We start from the raw sequence: 25,844 nt of genomic DNA on the forward strand, positions 1-25,844 counted from the left end.
CTGGACCCAAATTGGACAGATATGTACTCAAAATAAGCAGAAACTGAATTTTGTTAGCTAGATCTTTATTTTGGCTAGAGAATTTCACATTGCAAATTAAATTAGGATTTGAGTGGTGATACAGGCTTTATTACCGTTACATTTGAAGGTAAATACCAAGGTGAGCATAATTCAAACCTTTTGGTCAAAATAAATGAACCCCATAGTGCTAACATTTCAAAAAATTACTGTCTCCTGCCAAAATACATTAATAATAATTTGCTATTTTGAAGCCGGGCTAACTTTACCCTCATGATCTGTGTATCATGAACGCTGGTAAACAGGTGCCAAATGCATCAGGAATGCTGCTTCTGTCCAGAGCATCTGCTCCAAGGAAAGGAGCACTCTCAGAGAAGCTTGGTTTCCTTAAGCTCCTCTCAGCACTGGATAGTGCTAACTTCCTCGAATTTAATTATCTAGCACTGAGAACATGAAGTAAGGATCTTCCAGCAAAACTTTCAACATAGTTGCCTATTTGTGCCTTAAATCTCCCAGGATTAAGAAGTCTGCCTAGATATTTGTTTATACATACACAAATGTGTCCACATTTTTAGTACCAAGCAGAATTATCCTGTGCTAAATATTTTTTGAGAAAAAGTGGCAGGCTTTTAAACACGACCCTGCCATTTCCTACCCATAGTAACCATCAGTAAATTTGTTCTCTCTGTGAATATACTTCCTCAACGGTAAAATACTAATACTGCTGCAACAACTACTGCATTATTAAACTGTGGTAAGGATTAAATGATAAAGTGATACACAGAGAAACTTTTGAAACATTAGCCATTGTGTCAATAATAAGAATGACATAAAAATTTTTGAAAAAATATGCTTACAATCACAGACCTCTAAAATTGGAACTAGGCCGGGCGCAGTGGCTCATGCCTGTAAACCCAGCAGTTTGGGAGGCCAAGGCAGGCAGATCACTTGAGGTCAGGAGTTCGAGGCCAGCCTGGCCAATATGGCGAAACCCCATCTTTACTAAAAATACAAAAATTAACCAGGCATGGTGGCACATGCATGTAATCCCAGCTACTTGGGAGGCTGAGGCAGGAGAATCACTTGAACCAGAAGGTGGAGGTGGCAGTGAGCCAAGATCATACCACTGCACTCCCGCCTGGATGACAGAGTGAGACTCTGTCTCAAAAAACAAAACAAAATAAAATAAAATTGGAACTAAGCAACTAGAAGAAGAGTATGACAGATTAAAAAAAAAGGTGGTGATAACTTTCTTTCTAACTTAAAATGAATAGTTTCTAATGTAAAAATCATGTACTTAAAATACACCCTTGAATTTTGATTATGAGCAGATTTCAAAAGCATCATCAAGAATAAAATTAATTCAGTGCTTAACTCAACAAGAGCTTTTTCTCATTCACCCTACATGGGGTTCCCTGAAAACTTTCTGGGTAAACACATTTTTACTAAAGCAAGAACTCCCAAGCTATGATGTCATTTAATGAAAACTCAGTGAAATTTACTTATTTTTTGTTTTCTGGATTTTGGCCGGCCGGGGGGGCGGGGGCGGTATTTTTTTAAATTTATTTTTATTTTATTTTTTTTATATTTTGTTTTTAACATCAAGTTTCAGTTTTTGAAACAACTTCATAACATTCTCATTTGAACCCAGTTCGGAAATGTCGTGCCTCAGACATTCACCAAACTATACCTCAAGCCAATTGAAAATAACATCCACATGGCTGCAACTGGGTCAATAATGAACATACATTATGAATTTAAAAGTTTCTGATACAAGTGGTGAACCATAAGGAGAAGCAGGAAAATAAAGTTGTGGGTATTTCCAACCTTATCAGCATGCAAAAAGTTTAATCATAAGCAAATGACTAGTTACAGTCTGTGGTTCGGTAAATTTCTTTCTTCCTTAAAAGTGGTTTTCATTGGATTTAATTAATGGGTATTTAAGAAACACTATACACAAAAAGCCCATCACTTATTTTACTATGGAAAAGTTAACATTATGATAATGAATGGAAAATATATTCTTATAAAATACAAGAAGTACTTATTCTTATATTCATGAATCATAGCAACTTAGAGTAAACCTAAACATAATGTTCTCTGATAACACTTGAAAGTGTAGGTCGTTTAGTATTGTGAAAAATGTTTAAATTAAATTTGTTTTGTGCAACTGACTTAATTGAAGAAGAATGGAGCTAGGAACACCAGGCATTTCCTCTTTCTTTGCTTCCTTATTGCCAAATTACTGGGAACAGAAAAGGGGAAAACTGCCAACAGGAAGAGCACCGCATATCCCAAGCTAACCACTCACTTCGGCTTCCTTTCAGAAACAGGGGGGACCATGGCATACTGATTTGAGGCAGAGGCCAACATATTTTTGAATTTCTTCTTGAAAGCTTGTTTTCTAAAGTCATTTGCATGAGCTTTTATTTCAATTAAATTATTTTCAAAGCATTCAAATTCAGAAAAAAATGTTAAAATGTAGTTATCATTCCATATTGTAAAAATTGTTCCTGATTCTTAAAATGTAATATCTATGACAACCTACTGGCAAAGACATTCTGAGTATTTTTAAGATAATCCTCCTTTCATATATTGAAAACAATTCATATATTATTATATTTCTCAAAAAATGTTTTGTGTGCTTCAAAGCCAACAAGGAATACTCTATTCAAGTTTATAACAAATGCTTGTAAGGCATGAGGCCACAATGTTGACTCTCCTTTCTTCAGAAAATATGATTGCTCGCTTAGAGAGATCCAGTTTCTTCCACAATTACTTCAGTCTCTTTATTAGGGGGCTTCTTCTAACGACAGACAATACTAAGAAAGGCAATGTATTCAATATTAATAAAAAAACGTATATTCAATACTAGTAAAAAATACTTACATTAGTATTTAAACAGATATATTATCTTCATGAAAAGAAAGTCAACACCTATAGTTCAATTGAAAGGGAAATTATAAACATAGTCCATTTACTTTATTATATTTGTGGAAACTAAGAAGTAAATAAAATTGCAAAGAATGAACTTCTAATCATCAATATACACGTTGTAGCAAATACTGCTAGTGCCTAGCTAACATCTATTCCTTCTGCTTTTTTGTTCTTCCCAATAGAAACTTGAGCAGGTTTAGGTATCCCGCCTTTCCAGCTCAGTCATGGGTCCTACTTCTCTCAAAAACAAGTGAAAGAATAGGCAGGTGATGCTCTTCTGGTCAATATAGTATAAACGATGATTTGCTGGAGAAGTCTGGGTAGGATTTCTTTCCTTTAAAAGAGACGCCAAGACAGCAGTTTCCCGTCTTTGTCTCTGGAATTTGTCGTGCATAAATAACATGATGCTTAAAACTGCTATGAGTCAACTTGTGACCACTGGAGGATCCAACCTTTGTCTCTGCAATTTGTCATGCATAAATATATATGATGCTTGGAACTGCTACAAGTCAGTTTGTGACCACTGGAGGATCCAATCTTAGGATCACACCAACCAAGGCTAAGACCAGCAGAGTGGAACTATATGAAGGACCTGAATGCTGCTGCCATTTTTGACTACCTGGTGCTGCCTAACCACCCAACTACTTTATTACATGATAAATGTCCTACTTGTCTGTCATTTTGACTAGAGTCTTCTTTTATTTGCAGGAGAAAACAACTTAACTAATATACCTACTACTTACGATTAATCACTGTTAGTATTTTGACATAGTAGCTTTGTGTGGGGCTATGTAAGAAACACTTCTCATAGAATACATGCCTATTATAAAATTTCATGCACTGTAAAGAGGAATGATGCTAAAAGAAAAAGCCCCTCCTCTTCACCAAACACAGCACAGCATCTTTCCTAATTTCTTTCTATCTTTATAAGAATTCTTCAGGAGATGGATGGATAGATTTAAAAAATTATAAGAATAAGAACATATCACTGATGTTACATTTATTTTTAAAAATTGAAATTAAACTTAACTGAATTTACATTTAAATTTAACTGAATTAAGCAGATTTAAAACTGCAGTTGAAGGAACTATAAATGTACTAAATACTTCCTTAACATAAGAGATACTATTTCCAAAAAGACCTCTTTAAGGTTAAATAAACTATTTTTAAAAATCAGTGCTTTGAATCTTTTTTGTGTGTGTTTCTATTTTAAGCAGCAGGGAGTCTGCCCCTACTCAGAAAGGAAGGATATTAGCATTTCTCACATCCTTCCATCTCACCTCTCTCCAACACCTCACACTGGTCAGCTTTATTAATATTTTTACATTCCCCTACTTTATAATATCTGCTTTCTGCCCTATAAACACAATCCAATAGTTGTTTAAATGCATTCAGTGCTCCCTCATTACTTTGATAATGTTTTCTCTACTTCTGATTTTAGTTTTTTGTTTGTTTTAAGTTCATCTCTTCACTGTGTGGCTTTCACTGTCAAGCAGCCTCTTTCATGTTTGATAACTTCTACCTTGTCTAATTATTTTCTTTATATTTTAAAAACATCCAAGTGTCACATTGGGTTGAACTTCTTGTAGAACTTTTGAGACTTGTTTCTTCATTGTCTTCCGATGTTGTTCGTGGCATACCTATGATAAGCCTTCTGAGTCTCTTGTTCCCCACCCTCCCACTGCACAGGCTCCACTATACCTAGCAGAGGTCCTGAGGAATTATTTACAATTTACCATTTGCTAGCCCAATTAGGATATGAGTCTGTTGAGCACTTGAATCCAGCTTTTTAAAAGATGGAGAGGTCTTTTAATGTGCAGATTTGCTTTCTTCTTTTGTAGTGAAATCACTTTTCTTCATTTGTGCAAAATTATCTTCTGTTTCATTGTTTTGGAATATCAACTTCTGGGACACAATCTTCTTGTTAGATTATCTTTGTCTTCCAAATTTACAGACTTTTCTCTAATTGCATTAACCCAGTTTCCTTTTTCATTCACTCTGATTTTTTTCAAACCTTTCATCTTTATGTGTAAAGATTTTTACCAGGGCCTATTCTGTTTTCTCCCATTTCTAATGAATATTTTTTCTATAATCATTACGATTTTCCATTCTTAAATCATTTCCTGAGATCTATATCTCCCTTCTTATCTCATTCTCTTGTTTCATCATCTCACCTTTAAGCTTTTCTTTTTTAAAATTCATGTTTTTATTAAGGTGCTCTTTGTGGGAAGCAATACTAAGACATCTAATTCCATGGGTTCAATGAGTTGATTTTTTTTCTTGGTAGAATCTCTAAGGTTAGTTGGTGAAAGGTACGTCATTCTAAAGAGCTAAGGATCGATCATTCTCCCACTTTAGTATGCTGTGCTGAAGCCTTCATTTCTACTATTTCTCAGTCACAAGAGAAAACATGAACCACCCAAAACGGTGAGGATACCCACTCAGTTTTCTTCTCTTCAGATTTGGGAATCTTAGTGAGAATTCTCAGGAATTGGTCAACTTTCCAGTAAAATTCTAAGACAGCCCAGGAGACAGGTCTCTCCGTTATGATCAAAGAACCTCCGCATCCATTTTTTCCTTGGCTGTTAGCCTCTGAGGTATGTTGTGTTAGGTTATATCATTTTCTTTGCTCAGTTACTGTTGAATATATTGGGTGACAGAGGTGGAAGGAGTGTTTGTTGGCCGACATGCTATTTTGGGCTCACTTCATTATTTATCAGTAGTGAGAAATTATGAGGCACATTTAAAAATCGCTCATCTCCAAAATTAAAATCATCATTTAGAATATTTTTTGAATTCAGAATTTGGATTTATTTCAGTCTTCTAAGGGGTTTTATTGGACTTTCTTACTTAATGGACATAACCATAATTATGCCTTCTGTGTCATCCTTAGAAATATAAAATACTCATTCTTGCCTCCATTCTCAATGAGCCTATTTATAATTATATTTCTGATTGATACCTATCATCTATCTCAATTGATAACAGACTTGCAAGTGAAGATAACCTGAGTTAGAGAATGGCAAAACAGTAATTATGGGGAATACCAGAAGTGATTCTTGACATGACAGGAACATTTCACAGACTTACATTTTCATAATTAGATTCTGCTTTTCAAGTAGACATAAGTGACGTGACTACTGAATCTAAAATGTTCCCTTCCCCTCAACACCACACACTAAGGAACAAAAGGATTCAAAAATGGGTAAAGACATATAAAAGAATTTCAGGATTTTGATTTAAATGTTTTTCTTTTATACCCTAAAATAAGAATAGATGGCCAAAATATGAGTTTTCCTTATTGTAAATATAACTTACATTACTTCTGTAAGCTCTAGGAAATTCCTTCATAATAATTGTTCCAATATTGTCTGGATAGCTCTGCTGCCCAATGTGTTAAGCTACATGCCTGGCAATGGGAGAACACCCCTAATCTTGCCAGCTCCTGCGGAGTGACCTGAGTCAATATTTGTACATGCTTCAGTTTCTGCCACAGTTATCACTTACACTGGCCCACACAAGCCACAAAAGTAGGGATGCACTTGACAAACTGTGTCACTCATACTGAATTCTAAGATTTAACATTATAGAATTTTAAACTAAAATATATTAGTACAATATTATAGAACCTGGTTCTACCAAACATGTTCAGCCTGGCTGAGTCAATGTCAGAAAAACATACAACAATAAAAAAACACTTGTCTTCCAGTAGTATATAAAGAGCTCTGAACAAAAACCATCTATATTAGTGCATAATATCCAATATAACTAGAACAACAAATGCGAACTCTAAAGCAATTGCTAAAGAGATTACATGACAGAACCAACGTTTTAAAAATAATCTCAAGAAATCTGCCATTGGGGTTCACTGTTCAATCACATACTGTGCAACTTCTTTGCCTTTATTACATAATGAGACATTTCACAGAGCGCACACACACACACACACCCCACTCTTACCTATAGTCATAATCTGTATAGGAAAGATCTCAACTCTTATCAAACCAAGATAACAAAAGAAATAGTTGATTTACAAGATAACCAAGGCAAACTGATTATCAAAACAAACGATCACTTCCCCCATGTGACCTACAATGTAACTCATCTGGCTTGTTCAGCTGGATAATCTAGAACATGGCATTGAAAATCAGGATCCTAGGTTCATTCACTAAAAACAACAATTATAATAGTGAGTATATGTTTTAAATATATATTGATATATTTGAACCTCACAAGAATGCTAAGAGGCAAGCAGGAGGACATCATTATTCATCCGTTTGAAGATGAGTAAAAAATCAGTACACAATTGGCTAGCAGTGGAGCTCATGCTAGAATACAGAGTGTTTGACTCCTTGAACAGTGCTCTCTCCACTCCTCTGCACTGCTACCAGGCATCCTGTCTCTCTTTCAAGTCTAAAGACTCTGCTTCTAAGCCTATGAATCACATCCAGACCACTGGTCCAAAAGGGAGCTGAACAAGATTTGTAGTTAAATTAAGACAAACACACCCCTAATTTAGCAGTTAAAGGACAAACCCTACTGATAGTAGTTCACCAGCATCACCATCCGTTCCCTAGCCCTACAGCAGTGGATCACAGTTTGCTGAAGGTTAAAATAGGTGGGGAGATTTTTAAAACCTCAATCCCCACGCTGTTCCCCACACCAATTAAATCAGACATTCTGGGAGTGGAATCTAGGTATCATATTTTGTAAAGTGCTTCTGGTGAGTACAACTTTGAGAGCCAGTGCCTCACAGGAAGTATACAATAAAGACTAGGTAAATTAAATTTAAGAACACATATGAAATATATGACATGGTAGGAATATGGCACGGTAGGAAGGGTACAATTGTTTTTATGGTTCAAATTTTAAAAATAAATAGAACTTAGTGATTATGTATTTATACCAGACAGGTTTTGGGAGTCGAGGTTAACCTACATTACCTTTCATTTAATAGCTAGCTGGTGCTTAAACGTTGCTTCTCGTAGAACTGGCAAAAGCATGGACAGCCTGAAGCACTTCCCTGTCTGAAAATCTTGTTGCTTTGTACACAAACCATTAAATGCTAGGAAAATAACAATCTCTACTGAAATGGGTGTAAAGTTGTATGTGATTATCAAAGATGTGGAGAAAAAAGCAAAGCTTGCAAACACCTGTAGCCAGCCTTAGCGTCAGCAGACACTTGCTACTTGGAAGGCATGTATGTTTCTATCACATGAAAAAAATATCGAACTTGTAACACAGAAGTGAGGACTAAAAGGATAAAGCATAGTGCTGACAAGATTTCTAAACTAGTTATTTTCAAAGAGTTCATCCATATTTTTAAAAATAAAATGCTAAGTTAAATGACCAGTCCCATTAGAGACACACCTGTTAAACCCTCCTAGAGCCCTTGTCAGTTTTGCAGCTATAAGAATAAACTGTACCGAAATTCTGGTAGGTTTGCTTTTGTTAAGCAGGCACTATTCATTAACATAACTCCTGTCACTTAAGTGTATAAATACCGAATTGTGCAAAAGTGATATTTTATTCCGATTCCATGAAAAGATGGGGTCAACAGAAGGATCTTAAAATCATAATAACTAACCAAGGTTTAAAGAAAACTAGCTTTAAACATAGATCCGCATATGGGGAAGGTATATTAACACCAAAACAGACATCATGCCAACCTGTGGAATATTTCTTTCACACCTAGCTCTACAAAGTAAACACTGCTTTATGTGGCATTCTTATCATGGAAATCTAGGCGGTGATCTATAATTACGATTAAGCCCACATGGGAGGTGGGATCTGAGTGGGAACTTTAAGCCAATTTTAGGTTGAATCATTCAGAAGAGGACAGAAACAAAGAGTTCCCAAAGCTTTAGGAAATTGCCATAGGAAATAAATAAGAAAGGCAATAATTACAAGTAAGTGATATTGCCTGGAGAGTATATTCATTTAGTAAGTATAAATTGACAAGGCTGACAATCTCCATCTCCCACCAGCTCATCTCCCTGAGAAACTAGAAATTAGAATCTGTTCCTATTATCCTTTAAAATGCTGCACCTGCTTTTAACACATTTACATGTGTGTTATGCCATCACATCTGCCTGACAATGCTAGACTTCCCACATGTTTTTGAAGAAAATTAAAATAAGCATCTGCTAATAACAATTTTATTTCATCCTAAACAGTTTCATTTGGGGCTGATGAGAAAAAGCCACATAATGGAAAGAAGAAAACTACCTTTATAACTCTGTAGCAAACACATTTTAGAAGGTAGGTCTATAAATAGATATGCTTCAGTAGGCACACAGTAAATATAAAATCGTCAGGCTAGCGGGGCTGCAATTTAAACGGAAGCCCCAAAATGAACTTACCTGATTTTTAAAGTCCTATTAGAATAGGCTTACAATCAGTACAGATCTCCTTTTTCTAGTTGCATAGTAAAGGCAAAACACCCCCAACTACATTTTACTTATCTCGGTCTCATCTTTCATCAGAAGCAATAGTTTGCAATTTCATTCAGAAGCTGCTGTCCCTAAGTAGACTGAATATGCACAGAAACAGTAATGGAAGGGATCTAAGTTAAACCCTACAGACGCACCAAGAAAATAGCAACATCAACATGAAAAAGCAGCAATTTCCTTAAGAGAGGTGCTTTTCTTAGCTGCATTTCCCAAGCCAGCCCCTTTTCAAACCTAAATCGTCTCAGTTATGAAAGAGGATCTTACCTGAGCTGATCATACTGTGCATTCTTTGCTGAGCCAAGAGCTGCTCTCGTCCAGCCACCCCATCTGAGGAAAAACAGGAGTCACTCTCGTAAATTGTCTGCAGCATATTCCAGTCACTCTTACTTCAGCTACATGAAACATTCATCACTGCTCAGTGCACCGGCCCCAGGAGCTACCCTCGCTGGCTCTCCCTCCTCCCTGAGGAGAAGCAGCAGAGGATCAACTTCAACAATGATTTCCTTTCTGCTCAAATGGGCATCCACTTTTAAAAAGACCTGGACACTTTTCCCATGTTACCAACCTGTGTGCAAAGCAGAAAGGACAGAGTGGATGCTACAGCTCTCTGGAGTTTAGGTTATCCCGGAAACTACAAGCAGGTGGGAAACAGGAACGTGCTTCGGGGTTATTTCTTTGTCAGAATAAGTAGAAAATTAATAAGTCTACCCACGAGAAAAAGAAACCAATTAAACCTGGCTTAGAGTTCTTCAGGCTGCTAGGGTTTTGTTGCAAAAACCCTCAGTCCTGCAAGTGGCTCCAGCCGGTGCCCTTCTCCTATCTGTGTCTGTGCCTCTCTTCCCCCTTTCTCAGTCTCTCTCAGCTCAAGTTGGCTAAAGCTAGTGATAATCCATTTGCATATGAATCAACAACAGCATGGCCCACAGGCACAGAAATAGAACAATGGTCGGCCTGAGCCAAAAATAGGTCAAGCATGGCCGAGTGATTGGAGCCTGCATTAATGCATTTAAAAATACCCCAGCAAACCCAGCTGTCCAGCCTCTATCTTTCAAACCATAATTCTCTATTGCAGGGCCTTAAAAGCAATTAACTCTTTCCTCCCTCGAAGCTTGCTTTACACACTGTGTTTCCATACTGGCGATTTGCTTCCAAAGAAAGGAAGGCAAGAAAAAAAATTAAGAATCATAATTCTAAGAGGGCAAATGCACATACATTTCATTTCATTTTATTTTTGTAGTATGTGTTTTTGGAAGAGAGAGGAGAGAAGTGCAGAGCTCTGTATTGGTTCTAAAATAATACTGGAAGCTTTTGCTCATAATGTGGTTTCTGCCTCACCCACGCACAGCAATCCTGGTGTTCTATTTTTGTTGCCTGTTTCTCAGGCTACACTGCAGTTGGCTGTAGCACTAGAAGCTTTTCTGCCTTCTAGTTTCAGGACTAACAGGAGATTTAGTAGAGGTAGTATTGGAAAACAAGCACACCCCAGAATAAAATTTGTATGAAGGACAGGCTTGATTTTTTACTTGCTATTGATGCAAGACAATTGTCCATTTCACAAATCCTATTGTATCTTAGTACCACCTATGAATTTTATTGCATCCATCCAGTTAGTACTGTATCTACAAACAAAACAAAACACAAAACACAAAACCATGGCTTATATGTGAAAATTTCCCCTCAGCTTCTCAGGCTAAATTCAATTTGCTTGCAAAAGGAAAAGAAAGTACTCTGATTTCTTTTGGATACAGAATTTCTGAGCATACGCACCTGTTGATGGATAAACCAATATGGTTAGTAACCAACTATGACTGTTCTGCGTTCAACTATACATTGGTTGCCTGAAATATGGGCCTCCTAACTTTTCTGTAGAAATAGCATTTATGATAGTCAGTAGATTACTAGACACATTGTGGCATTCAGCTATACAGTACAGTAGATAGTATCAGAGTTTTATAGTCTCTGGTGCACATTTATATCATTTCTATATAAGAGATAAATTTTACATTCCAAAGAGGGATCCTAGCATCTTGTCACTTCCAAGAGCAAACCCAAAAGTGATAATCTACTAGTCATGGAAGCTCTTTTCTCTTTTCTAAACTAAATCAGCAAGGAAAATGTAATTCTAAGGCATCAGAAGCAACAGGGAAAGAGAGGAAAAAGCAGATTATTTCAAGATTCTCAGAATAATCCGATGGAAGAGGGATCTTAGTCAATTCCAGAGTATGATGTCAGAGGGGGCAAACAAGGGGACACAGAGTTTTGACGAAAGGAAAGAAATAAGCATGTTAAATCATTCATCAAATAAGGCACTGCTGATTTCCTTTTCTTTCACAGATTAATTTCTACTGAACACTTCTTGAAAAATTGTATTTGGATATATAAGTTACAATTTTTAAAAAATATATATTCCAAACTTCAGTCAATTTAAGCTACACAACAAAATCTTATGTTCCTGTCAGTGGAAAATAAACAACCAACCAAAAACAATGATCTGATTCCATCTGATATTACAAATAAACTTTTGGTTTCTAAATTTACGTGTAAAATTCAAAGGATAGAAACAGTGTGGACCTAACAATTTTCTTTCAGGATGATGTATTGAAGTAGTGACTATCATCACATTTTAGACCCGGGAGGAAGTTTAGAGAGTCAATTGTAGTTTTCAAACTCTGCCTCATGACATAGAATACCTGGAGTTGCCTAAGTTTCCTCAAAAAAAGGTTCTCCGTGGAACCAGGGCAGTTCCGCTTTTCCCTGTTTACATTTGGAGATTTTAAGATTTCTTTTGAAGAACTTTTTTTTTTTTAATTCTACAAAACATTTATTTAAAGAACACTTTTTAAATTGAGGTATATTTGACAAATCAAGACTCTTTATATTTCAGGTGTACGATTTGATGATTTGATATACCTATACCTTGTGAAATAATTACCATAATCAAGCTATAAATCCATCAACTCAGCTAGTTACCACTTTTTTTTTGTGGTGAGATCAGAACAAGAACTTATTATATTAAGAAAAACAATAACTGAAATTTACTCATGAGGAAACTAAGGAGACTTGATTACAAAAGAACTCACTATTGGAGTCAGGCTTTAAAGAGAGTTGCTTAAGGAAATACAGGTAATTAATAACTAACCATATAAGTCTAGCATTTGTATTATCCAGTCTCACCATCTTGTCCCTTACCAACATGATACAAATCATTATCTGAGATATTCCAAATAAAATTTAATATGATCTACTCATGAAAAATGGACCCACTGTCTGTTTCAGAGTGATTTTTAACAGAATACAAAAATTTATGATGAACATATAAAAGGGATAACAAAATCACAATAGTGATATAATATGCCTATGCATCTTTTGTCTTTTTAAGTTTAAATTACACCTTCAAACCACAATTGCTTAAAAAAAAAAAAGATCTCTCAGCTTTCATAATAATGAATAAGAAACAGAATACAACTCCAGAAAACTGAGTTCGTAATTATCCTAGTTATTAAAGGTTCCAGGATAGGGCATTCCACACAAAATACTGCAAATAATGTGTCTTCTTCATTTTGACCATTATTTAACATGGTTTATTTACATTTCATCCCTGCATTCTTGCAGTATGTTTTTCCATCAGCAATCTTCTCTTTTATTTAACTCTTGATAATGAAAAAATACTTTAGAGTGAAAAGACATTGGATACTTACAGAAAACCCACTTGTTTCTGAGAAGAAAAATAAGTATCATCAAAACAACCATCAACTATATTGATTACTACATTTCCATTATTAAGAATGTTGAGTTAATTCTTCTCACATCATCTCAGTAATGTTAGTAAAGAAATGTGACTCAGTTTCTTTTGGGGTATTTATAAAACTACATTTTACTAATTTTGGGGGAAAAGATACATGTTCTATTACAAGAACTATAACAAGCTAACACAAATGTCAGGCTAGGACAGATGGGTAGTTTAAAAAGTTTCAATATAATAAATTCAAATTCAATTAAATAAGCATTTATTGGAAACTAATCCAAATATTATATTTTATATACATATAGGTCAAAGATAAAGGAATAAAAGATAACAAGGGCCAAAAACCCCAGGTTCTCAATTTAATAGTAAACGAGAGTGGGAATTAAATCCTAATGTAAAATGTTATTTCAAAGTTATCATAATCCCATTTCTTTTTATGCAGACATATAGGCCAAAAGAAGTATTAAAAAACCTGTATGTCACCAAAATATTTCCAGAAATATCCTCAGACCTCTAGCTCACAATGACCTTTTCTAAAATGGATTTGGATCATAATTCTGAAAGACACAATCCCACATGCAATAATCCCGAATGTTGAAATCTGAAAAGATACAAAATCCCTAAAGTCTAAATCCCTTAGGTCTAAAATCTCTCATGTCCACAATCCTGAAAATGACAATCTCGAAATATTAAAATCTCGAATATGAAATCTTGAAAGCTGAATTCTGAGAAAGGGATTAGTTTTTGGTCATACGCAGGATCATTACATCATGTTAGTTGCATCATGTTAGGTGGTTGTTGCAGTCTTTATTTGGAAATTAAGTATGATTAGGGAGATACTTACGGGAGCTAAATTGACAAGGGGTTGACCTGTGGATTCAATTTTAGATATCACTGGATTAAATACTTAGAAACCTATTAAAGCATTTTTTTTGGTGTGTCTGTAAGGGTGCTTCCAGATGACATTAGTGTGTGAGTTTGAGTGGATGAGGTGAAGAAGACCTGCCCTCAATGTTAGCAGGCACCATGCGATCCGCCGGGGGCCCATATAGAACACACAGGAGGGGAACTGGTTTCTCTGTGAGAACTAGGGCAGACTTCCCTTCCAATGCCTTGGACATCAGAAATTTGACTCCACCAGAAGTGCATTATAACTACGTTGACTTTGCATATAAGCATTGTCTCTGTGCCCAAACATGTTGAAATTTCTTCAATAAAGAAAGATTTTTTATGTCTGTGTTTGTGAAAGAAAATTTATCAGGATCTCGGTTCTTTGGGTAACTATATATGTGTGGGTGACCCACTGCATTTTTTGATCCATCTTGCCAAAAAGCTTAGCTTGTTCATCAGGATTTCAGATGACTACAGTTATATAAAGCTGGGTGCACACAATTATCAACCACAGTGATATGCATTTATACATTTCCATTTTTGACCTATTTCTTTATAAATACGGTTTGTCTGCATAACTGTTATACTGGAGTGACTGTTGCTAGTGTACCTGAGTGGTTTTGCTTGTAAAAATATGTGCTATTTTTCCTATTTTATTGTGTACAGTGTATTGTTTTGTTTTTATTTTTCTCAAATAAACCCCCTTTTAAAATGTAAATAAATATGAAGAATGTTTTATTATTTTTTCCAGAATTATATTTTCATCCTTTGGGATTTCAACACAAGACATTATGGAGTTCAAGTTGTGTTTTTCTGGATTATAATACGCTTTCTTCTAAAATCAATCTCAGATGATAACTGGAAACAAGCAAGGGAGGTAGTGTAACCCAATTTATTCTACCACAATGATATATCCTCAGTTCATCTGTAATCAAGCAGAGACTTTTCATGTATTAACAAACCCTATGATTCTGGAATCTAAATGAAGTAAGATTTAAAACTTAATTACCTCGGCCGGGCGCGGTGGCTCAAGCCTGTAATCCCAGCACTTTGGGAGGCCGAGACGGGCGGATCACGAGGTCAGGAGATCGAGGCCATCCTGGCTAACACGGTGAAACCCCGTCTCTACCAAAAAATACAAAACACTAGCCGGGCGAGGTGGCAGGCGCCTGTAGTCCCAGCTACTCGGGAGGCTGAGGCAGGAGAATGGCGTAAACCCGGGAGGCGGAGCTTGCAGTGAGCTGAGATCCGGCCACTGCACTCCAGCCTGGGCGACAGAGCGAGACTCCGTCTCAAAAAAAAAAAAAAAAAAAAAAAAACTTAATTACCTCAAATACTGAATTTGTGCTCTACAGTTGTCATGTGCTGCAAATTACTCACCAATAACTGGTGCTCCTCCACTCACTCACTCACTCATTCACTCACTCACTGATGTGACCTCTTCTCCCAACTTCACATTCCTCAAACTATCGTTACAGCAATAAAACTATGTGCATTTGCCTGCAGTCAGGGAGCTTGACTCTGTTAGACTTCCAAGGAATGGGATGGAGGGGAAAGAACAGTGTACTAATTTTTGTTCCAACTGAAGACCTTATTTACCGGAATTTTCTGTTTCTTAGAGGAACAGCATCAATTCTATGTGAATAAGGGATAGTCAATTAACAAGTGATTTCTCCCCACTTAGAAGGCCTAATTAGATAACAAATGGTCTTCTGAGAAAATCTTCCTCATCTGAGGAAAGATTTTACAGCAGGCAAAGGGTCTGAGAAATCACGTTGGCATTGAAATTTCAGGGAGACTGTTATATGTGAAAGCAAAACAAATCAACGACAACAAAAACTTTAGAATCATTGGCCTTGCAGTGATTGACAATAACTCTTCCCTTCAAATGGGATGTGTTGAGCCAAGATTTATTCTATTTTTAGAGGATTACAGAGGATCAAAATCACCTGGAAACTTGCTAGAAGTGCAATTTATTGGTCCCTACCCCAGAACCAAGTCAGAATCTCTGGAAGGAATCTGTATTTTAACCAGCCCTCCAAGTAATTCTGATACACAATAAAGTTTGAGAACCATAAGATGAGATCATCCTTTCAAAAGCAGGAATTACATAGCAAAAATATAAAAGAATAAAGTGTCTTTTGGTGTGATTTCAAATTAGCCAATATTTTTAGAAAACAATTTTTTAAATGAAAATAATTAGACTAGGTAAGGCTAGGTAAGAACAAGGCTATTAATATTCAGAGTATGAAAGACTAAGGTCGATTGTTCAGAAACGGATTCCCTAGCTTGCGAATGAGAGCAGCATTGTACTCTTAAGGTGATGGGCATATGTGCACAGCTTTTCCCTGCTCAGCCACTTTGTTCCAGGTTCTATTTTTTCTGAGTGTTTTCCAGTTGCACATCAGCCCCTCCCTGCAGCAGTCAAGGCAGCCAGCACAGGAGGAGAAATCAATATGGCCCTGTGCAGTCGTGTAATTAGAGATAAGTAAAACTTAATGGTCTTTTGATAGAATCAAGGGAAGTTTATTTTTTCTATGGAAGTGAGTTATTTCATATATTGAATATCAACTATTTCACAGCCACAGTGCAAGCCCTGAAGATACAAATGTATACAAGAATGACACAGGCTCTACTTTCATGGAATTTTCAGTCTTAGAAGCAATACAATCAAGGTGATTACTATACAGTTTGATAAGAAAGTCTGTAACTAAATTTTGTTCAAATCTTCCCTGAATTTCAATTTATAACCATGGATTCAAAATAATACATTTTTCAGGATTGTTATGAGGATGACAGAGAATTACATAATACCTGGCAAACAGGTATTCAATAAATACTAGCTATTATTACTATAACTGGTTACAAAAAATATCCTTCTATGGACCTTTAATTCATGATTATTAAAATGTTAAAGAGCTGTTACTCATCTATTTTTCAAAGAAACTGTAAAAATTCTAAAGAAAGTTATATAATCGATTAAATGTTGAATTATTTAATATATCAACATTATATATTAAATATATATTACTCAGAGCTATAAAAAGTTTCATGCATCAACTTGAAAAAATAGTCCATTTTGCTTTCCGCTGTATCACCAGAGCTTAGTCTGACACATACTATGTCACTCAATAAATATTTATACAACGAATAAATGATTCCTTCTTTAGATGAATGTATTAAGTGACTACTGATCTTGAGTAAATCACAAATATACTATTCAACCTCTAATATTTCATTGTAGTTTCTTATTAGAATATTAATTTAATAACAAAAAAGAAACCATAATTAAAAGCTAAGTTTATAACTGAATAAAGAATCTCATTGAAAGCAAGTGCAGTTTAACTGCACTTTCACTTTTTGCATTTCCTTTGCCTTGTTGTTGGCCCACAACATAGACTAACCAGTGAAAAACACTAGGCATCAGACTGTAGCAGAAATGATCTCAATGTGACCATCATTATCTAGTACAATTTGAATGAACAAAGTATTAAAATATCTTTCTTGTGAGGCATTTATAGCAGATATCAGCACTAAGAAATTAATATAAAAATGGATTTCTAACTCTGCTTTACAGTAATGAAATTTAGTTTACCCTGCAGTCATGACAGAGCTTCCAGAAAACTCTGGTTATCAGCTGCATTGGCTAATGTCTTCATGCTCTATCTTTAACTCATGAATTTCACTGAATACACCATTTCCACTCAAAATTCTAGAAGAAATATATTACAGCTTCAGACCCAACTTTGCCTCCCTTCAAAGGTCACTTGAGAAACTTATAACACAATTTTTATACTCTGTATAAACAGTATTTCTGCGACCCTAAAACTAATGTTTCACATAAGAAAACTAGGCAACTTAACACCATTTTGCATCAGTATATGTACTACATATGCCTGAATGTATCAGTACACATCAACTAGGAATCCTTGCTTTTCCTTTAAGTGGCACGTAATGGTTCTTGCTGATAATGGAGCACTATTTTCTTTATTTAACAGTGTCTACTTTGAAATGCAAGTTAACACTGACTAACCCATCCTATGTTGACTAAGCTATGTACATACAAGGTGTTCACAGGATCAGAAACTTAATGGAAAACTCTGTTTCAAGAAAACAATATTTTTAGCTAGAGGGCTATGAAAGTAAAAAATTCTAGAAGTCCAGTTAAGAAGGATTAGCATTCTGATCTTTACTACTTGGTATGAATCAAAAGTTTATTTTATTCCACAAAATAAGTCTCCTTCTTATGTAGCTGCATATTTTATATTTATCAACTTGGAAATTCTGAACACCAAAAATTCTGTCATGTGTAGCATCTGAATATATACTACATTTGAGAGCTGTGATAAGACTAAGTTTCTATTGCTAACATAATTGTAGCAGATACCAAAAGTCAACTCAGAGCTTTTTACATCATTTCTTATTACAAAGGTCAAGTTGATATGTGCCATACCACACCATGACCTATAACCAAGTTAAATCAAGAGGATTTTAGAAAGCTTGCCACTGAAAATAGCAACAACTTTTGGTTAATGTTGCAATTCAATTCTGACTTCATAATTCAATCTAGTTGGGTGTGAACTATTGAATTTAAGGAACAGCAAGCACCTAAAACATATTTTACTTATGTTTCGACAGATTAAAAGTATTTATAGCAACGGCATATATCTAAATACAAACATTTACAACTGGCCGTATCATTAAGTTTATATCATACATCCTATAGTTATGGAATATTCTCTATTTCAGGAGTTCTCTTATTTCAGTGCCAAGAACAGAGGCAAACACACTCTAAGGCCTTTCAAGTTTTGACAACCACCTGACCTAGGAGTTTAACCCCTAACTTTCTTTTGCAAATATCATGCAACAGACACAATTCCTGGATATTACCCACACATATTTTTCATTCTTCCATGTCTCTGAACATGATGTTCTTGTATTCACTCTTTTTCATTTGGGAAATTCTTTTTCATTTTACCAATATATAATGTCCTTCTTTGTCCCTTATGATGTCTTTTGCCTCAAGATTACTACAACAGACTTTCTTTTTATTCACATTTGCCTGGTAGATATTTTTCTTTCCCTTTATTTTCAACCTTTCAATGCCTTTATTTTAGGCATCACTCTCTTTTATAAGCAGCCTACTTCTGTATTTTTTTCCTTGTATCCAATATAAAAGCCTCTGCATTTCGTAAGCTCACAGAAGGGAGATAGACGCGCTTGCTGGTGCGCCATGTTCTCTGGAGCTAAAAGCAGCAAATCCTTTTCAACCTCCAAAACACTCCCCAAAGACGATCTCCTTGGCAAAGCCACATGTTGGTTGAATAGATACATATAAATCTACAGAAATGTAGATAAAACATTTCATAACTATACACTTCCATTCATACTTATTTTCACAAATAAATGTCAGGCACACAATTTTGACCATCTTCTGCATTATCACTCCCTATTCCACCTACCACCCTTCCCCAAATCCAATATTTTTTCTGGTCAAAATTATAGCCATACATAAGTTTCATATTATCAATATAAAACATGGAGATTATACATTATATTATGCTTTATTTTCCTAGAATTAAACACAAGGAATTAGACATTCAAGAGTCCAGATAATTTACTTAAAACATTTCCATTTCTATACTGAAACTATTTTTACAGAAAACAATTTTAACAACTGTTTCTATGCTCCTAAGGGTCTCCCTGGTTCTGTCTAATGGCCATACTGGCTTCTATTACAGTTTTTCTGCAAAACACATTGATGAGACACTCTGAGAACATCAAAGCTCTAATAAAAAGAAGTTCCACCTTACATTCTCATCGAGTTGAAGGTCATCTTTTCAGTTTTAAAGAGATCCTACATGGTCTAAACCTTTTGAAGGAAGGGCCTTATGATCATATACTTTCTAGATCAGAGAGATATATTCTGGAAAATGTGGAAACTTTGGCTTCAGATATTAATTTAAATTTGATTCATGAGAATCATGGCATCTCTTTTTTATGAAACAGAACTATATAACTGGTATAGTTTGCCCTCAAGTTCATATGTTGGAAACTTAATTCCCAATGCAATGGCATTGAGAGGTGGGACCTTTAAGATGGATTAATGCCATTATCATGAATGGGTTTGTTATAAAAGCAAATCTAGCCATCTCTTGCTTTCTCATGCTCTCTTGCCCTTCTGCCTTCCACCATGGGATGATGAAATAAGAAGGCCTAACAAGATGCCCTTACCATGCTCTTGGATTTCCCAGCCTCCAGAACTGTAAATAAATTTCTTTTCTTTATAAATTGCCCAGTCTGTGGTATTCTGTTACAGCAACACAAAAGAGACGAAGACAATAACATTTCAAATAATGTGGCTTATTGTATGGATAAGAGGCCTGGACTGAGACAGAATTTGATTTGAATTTTGTGTCTGCCACTTACTATGCAGAGCTGTACAACTTGGATATGTTACTTAACCTTTCTGACTCACAATTCTCTCATGTTATAAATGGGGATATTAACATCTGCCTTTCAGTATAGCTTTAATATTTAGAAATAGTAAATATGAAGTTCCTGGCGTTATGATAATAACATAATAGTACTCAACATACAGTAGTCATTATGATTATAATATAGTATTAATACATAAATTAAGGACTAAATGATTGAGGGACTACTTAGAATTCCATATTCTGAATTAAGATAATTGAGTTCTGTATTGCTGAACTAAGATCAGTTATAAACATTATAAAACAGAATATAAAAATCATTAGTCTGCTTTGTTTCTTAAAGAAAAAATAAATACATATAATAAATATATATAAATTAAATATGAAAACTTAGAATGGAAATTTTCATCATATGAATATCACTCTCCAGGTGCTAAACAAACCATTTATATTCAACGATTCAATGATTCCTAACTGCCAAATAAGATATGGAAATAATGAACAAGAAGGTGGTGGACTATGCTGGACTATTTGCTATATCCTTTTTGTAAAGCTAAATCTGACATTTTAATATGAGAAACAAAGCTTAATAACAACACTCACACGAAATACAGAGCCTTCATTAGGTATACTGAATTACGTCTGTGTTCGTCATATAATTCGAACCTAGGAATATCTTCAGTAAACAATGCATTCCCCCCAACTAATGTTTTCTCTCCAGATGGCAGGGACAGTCTATTTAAAAATCAATAAGCTAACATTAGTTATTTCACCTGAAGCTGTAACAGTCTGTTTTTCGTAATGAAGCAGGGACTGCTGTCTTCTTATTTTGGCTATGTCTGAAGGAAATTCTCAATGGTACTTGCTTATAAGCAGAAGGGACCCTTTGGAACCCAAATTTAGTTATTTTAAATTCAAAACCTGAGTTGAACTAAAATTTTTTACGTTTTTCTTTTTTTTTTTTTTTTTTTTTTTTTACAGGTGGGGTCTTGCGCTGTCATCCAGACTGCCATGCAATAGCACAATCATAGTTTACTAAAGCCTCAAACTCCTGGGCTCAAGCAGTCTTCTCATGTGATTTCAGAGTAGCTGAGACATAGCATGAATCACCATGCCTGGTTAATACTTTTTACTTATTTCTATTATGAATAATTATGTATTGACTTCAAAAATCAAGGCCTAGTTAAATGAAACTAAAATCTAGGAGCTAAATGGTTCTAAGGGCCAAATAATAGGGAATCCACAAACATAAGTTAATGCCATCCCCTTCAAAAGCTAGGAAGAAAACACTCAGCAGATGTAATATTCAAAAACTTCAGGCATTTGATTTCATTTAAAATATGCACTTCACTCAAAACATGCATATAGCATTACATGAACAAAAACACTTAAACCAATATGGGGGTTGAGAAATGAGAACCCATGATTATCAGGTTCTATGATAATGGGGCTACCTTTGTATTTCAATACCTATAGCCATTTACTTTTTTTTTTTTTTTAATAGGATCTTGCTCTGTCGCCCAGGTGGAGTGCAGTAGTGTAATCATAGCTCACTGCAAACTCAACCTCCTAGGCTCAAGGGATCCTCTCACCTCAATGGCTGGGACTACAGGCACACACAACCATGGCTGGCTAATTTTTTTTTTTTTTTTTTGAGAGATAAGGTCTTGCTTTGTTGCCCAGGCTTGAATTCCTTGGCTCAAACAATCCTCCCACCTCAGCTTCCCAAAGTGCTGGGCTTACAGTGGCCACCATGCCCAGTCCCACAACAATATTTTAAATATCTAGACATTAGAGTAAAACTAAAGTACTATTTTTTCCACTTTCAAATGAATCATGAATTATTGTAACATCTCAAAAATGTGTATATCATTACATAGTAGAATATATTGGCCTTCAAACATTTAAATATATGTGATTCAAATCAGTTGATAGAAAAGAGAAGGATTAAAATAATACTCAAAATTTTGAATTTTGAATCTGTGCCAATAATACAATGTTTAGACAGTCATGATATAAGCCTTTCTGGTAATACAATTTGTTAATTTTGAACTTTAACAGAATTGCCAATGTGGCATCAGTTTTAGAAAATTTGAGATAAATGAAAAAACAGAAAGAACTTGATTTGTAAAAGTTTTAAATGACTTTATTTCCAGAGGAGAAAAATTCTGCCAGGAGTTCTTATGTGTATCCAGAAACAATTTAAAATTTTCCAGAATTAAGCTTCTTAACATAGGGTGAGCTTGGTAAGAAGACACATTAGACAATATGGCCATTCTTCATTCCAAAAACCCTCTTCCCCAGGATTTTCCTATGATCATAACAATAATGCCTACTGATACGGGTCATAAATAATCCTCAAAACACATCCACTATCAATATATTACTGGTCAAAGTTCTTCCAATTCACTTTTGTGGGTTTATTTTCCTTTATTCTGCTTTTTCTGAAAACCTTACTCTCATTTTTACTTAGGTTCTTCAAAATCACTGTATCCTGTCTGTATATCAATGCTTTCACACATGTCCTTTCTAGTTGCTTAAGATGGTATCTCCCTCATTTCAGCAATCATTATCTGTTCTTGGGATACCCATTCACATACTACTAATTGAAGCCTTTGTTTTCTTTCATAGAAATCAAAAGTTGACTGTCCTGCCCCAACTTAAGCACATATTTCTTACCCATTAGCTTTCATATTATTTTGTGCATCTTTCTTCTTCCTTAGTAGTATATAAAGCATAATTTACTGTATATAATGCACATAGTATATAATACATAATTCACCATCTTTTTCTTTGGCTAATTCTTAATGTAGCAGTGGAAAAAGTCACACTTCTGAGCAGTACTTCAAAAAAATCTGTCTTGTAGAGTAATACGTTAGACTTTGTTCTGTTTTTAAGAGTTTCCTCATATTTAGATAACAAATATGATTTGCTTTGACAAGTGTTGGTTCTTCCAATGGCTCCTGGGAAGAAGGGCCTTCAGTGCTCAGGCAAAGTGTGCATGTTCATGGTGGGCAGCAAGCCACTGGACGGGACACTCATGTGCTGTAGAGCCAGGCACACTGAGCTGTTAATGCTCCCTCGGTAATGCTTTGATTTCATGGCCCAGGAAGAAAAGTCATGCTCTGTGATTCCAAAAAAAAGTCTTCTGAAAAATGTGTGATGCTTCTCTAAGAAAATAAATAAATAAGGGCATCGCTCAGTTACTTTTCTTCATAATTTATGTTTTAATCCTTCAATACCATTTCTATCCTTCTGTAATAATCATTTGTAAGATTTGATAACCATAATAACATCTCAAGTATTTATTGCTGGAAGATAACTGATATCAAGACAAAAATGCAAACAATATCCACAAAAAGGGAAAATAGTTTTTAAAAAAATCCCTGAGATGTGGTAGCTAAGGAGAATTTTTTTTTTTTTTTTTTTTGGTGAGTCCAGGTCTTGCTATGTTGCCCAGGCTGGTCTCAAGCTCCTAGGCTGAAGTGATTCTCCTGTCTCAACCTCTCAAGTAGCTGAAATTGCAGGTACATACCACTATGCTCAGCAGTCAGGGATACTCTTTAACAGTATGACAGGGCACATCAGGGTCCATGGCTGTGTCCCTGTTTTCAGTTCAGACCTCTTCCCTTCTTGCCAGAACAAGCAGAATATGATCTTTTCCATTGCCTTAATTTTGCAGAGAAAATGCAGAGCACAGTCAGAGTTACAGAGGCTCCTGAGTGAACGATCATGCCTCAAGGCATATACAGCTTGGCGATAGGCAATTGATGAATGGCTTGGAAGGAAACCAAGCTCTTTGGAAATGCTGGTAGTGAAGACTTGGCACATAAAGTCACCCACAGGCAATTACAGACACAGTTAATAATCATTGTTCTGCAAATAATCACAAGGATCTGGACATGATGAAGTAACAACCAGACAAAAGTCATCATGCAATACTGTGGCCCATCCAAAACTGAAACTCAAGCATTCAGACTACACAAGGCAAGCAATCTAGACTAGACTTAGCTCCATAGGCTAAAGGTATACATACACCAGATCCACAGTGAGGGAGGAACTAAAGATTCATATCACAACTCATCCTTTGTCATGTATAATTTTGCTTTACTTCAACTATATAAGAAAGTAAGCCGTTGTGCAGTGGATTAACTCACATTACATCAGTCTATCATCTTCCCAAAACCTAGAATGAAAATAAATTTCCTAGGTATTGTAATGGATACTGGGGTGACACAATCTGACTACTGAAGACAAAAATACCCTGGTACTCAAAGTAAACAGAACCCAGTAAAACCCTTATAACTATAACACATAGTGCTCAGCAGTTTATACTGGTGCTATAGTTAATATCCATTTGAGTAACGTGAAAGTAATATCTAAGTAAGTGAGGTCCATTATTTACAATTTTTGAGCACCACGAAGGAAACAATAGATCTGTAACAGTACAGGTATGCAGCAATAACACAATAATTGCATTTCACAGAAAATTCATATTCTGTTAAATATGTTCCCTAAATAACAACTTTATGAGATGATGGGATTATAAGCAAACTGTTCAAAGCCGATGTTATTTGGTAACTATACCACCATGTCCATCATCACTATCATTATCATACAATACTATTATAATTATTATTGGTATTTACAATTGTTAAGTGGGGATAAAAGTTGGATTGCCCTCTCCAAAAAACCAGCAGCTCAGCTTGGCCAGAGGCTGCCCCAGTGGATGGACAAATGCACAAAACAATAGAGAGGACAGTGAAGAGGGGTGATGGGGGCTAAGGCACCGCTGGAAAACTGGATCTCTGCAGCGGGGCTGCAGCGTAGCTGGGCTTGGAGGAAATGTCCCCTGCCATGAGCCTACAGCATAACAAGGTTGGGCACAAGGAACTGAGATAAGCAACTCACTGGATGCAGGTACTACTTTTTAGTTTCTTAAACATATTCCAAATGACTCCTGTTGGCAATGTAGCAGCCCAGTTGATGGGTTTTTCTTTCCCATTTATTACTAAAAGCTATTGTTGTATTTCTACTCTCCTGGTTCCCCATGACTAGAAAAAAATCACATAAGAGCCAACGCATTATCATCTATCTATCAACCATATTTAATTTTTGTTATAGAAACACGTGTTGCAGCAGAACAGGCTAAATATCTTAAAACTCTCTTTATTTCCTTTCCTCAGTCTGCAGCTCTGACATATTGGAGATGCTTTATTCAGTTCACTACAACCACCTTTGAAAGCTCCTGCAGCTCTGTCTCTCCTACTTACCCAACCACTCTCCCTCCCTATAAACTTTCTGGCACAGCAGTTGCTCTATGGCCCCAAAGTTAGGTAAGTGTGCTCATCCTGCCTCAGAATC

At 35.6% G+C, this 25,844-nt stretch overlaps 1 protein-coding gene across 20 annotated transcripts in view; it reads right to left on the bottom strand.

The window, feature by feature from the left end:
• Window positions 1-25,844, bottom strand: part of HDAC9 (histone deacetylase 9) — a 910,741-nt gene that overhangs the window by 487,360 nt on the left and 397,537 nt on the right. For 6 of the 20 annotated variants that reach the window (XM_025379217.1, XM_025379214.1, XM_025379224.1 and 3 more), the window contains exons 1-2: window positions 9,973-10,641; window positions 9,672-9,734 (exon numbers count right to left, since the gene is read on the bottom strand). In XM_025379217.1, the coding sequence (XP_025235002.1) occupies window positions 9,672-9,693 (22 nt within the window). In that variant the 5' untranslated portion in view covers window positions 9,694-9,734; window positions 9,973-10,641. Of the gene's footprint in view, window positions 1-9,671; window positions 9,735-9,972; window positions 10,642-25,844 lie in introns of those variants that run through there. The other 14 variants (XM_025379211.1, XM_025379208.1, XM_025379213.1 and 11 more) reach the window with 4 other exon arrangements.

Source organism: Theropithecus gelada, chromosome 3 (genome assembly GCF_003255815.1).
Source record: "Theropithecus gelada isolate Dixy chromosome 3, Tgel_1.0, whole genome shotgun sequence".
Taxonomy (NCBI): Eukaryota; Metazoa; Chordata; class Mammalia; order Primates; family Cercopithecidae; genus Theropithecus; species Theropithecus gelada.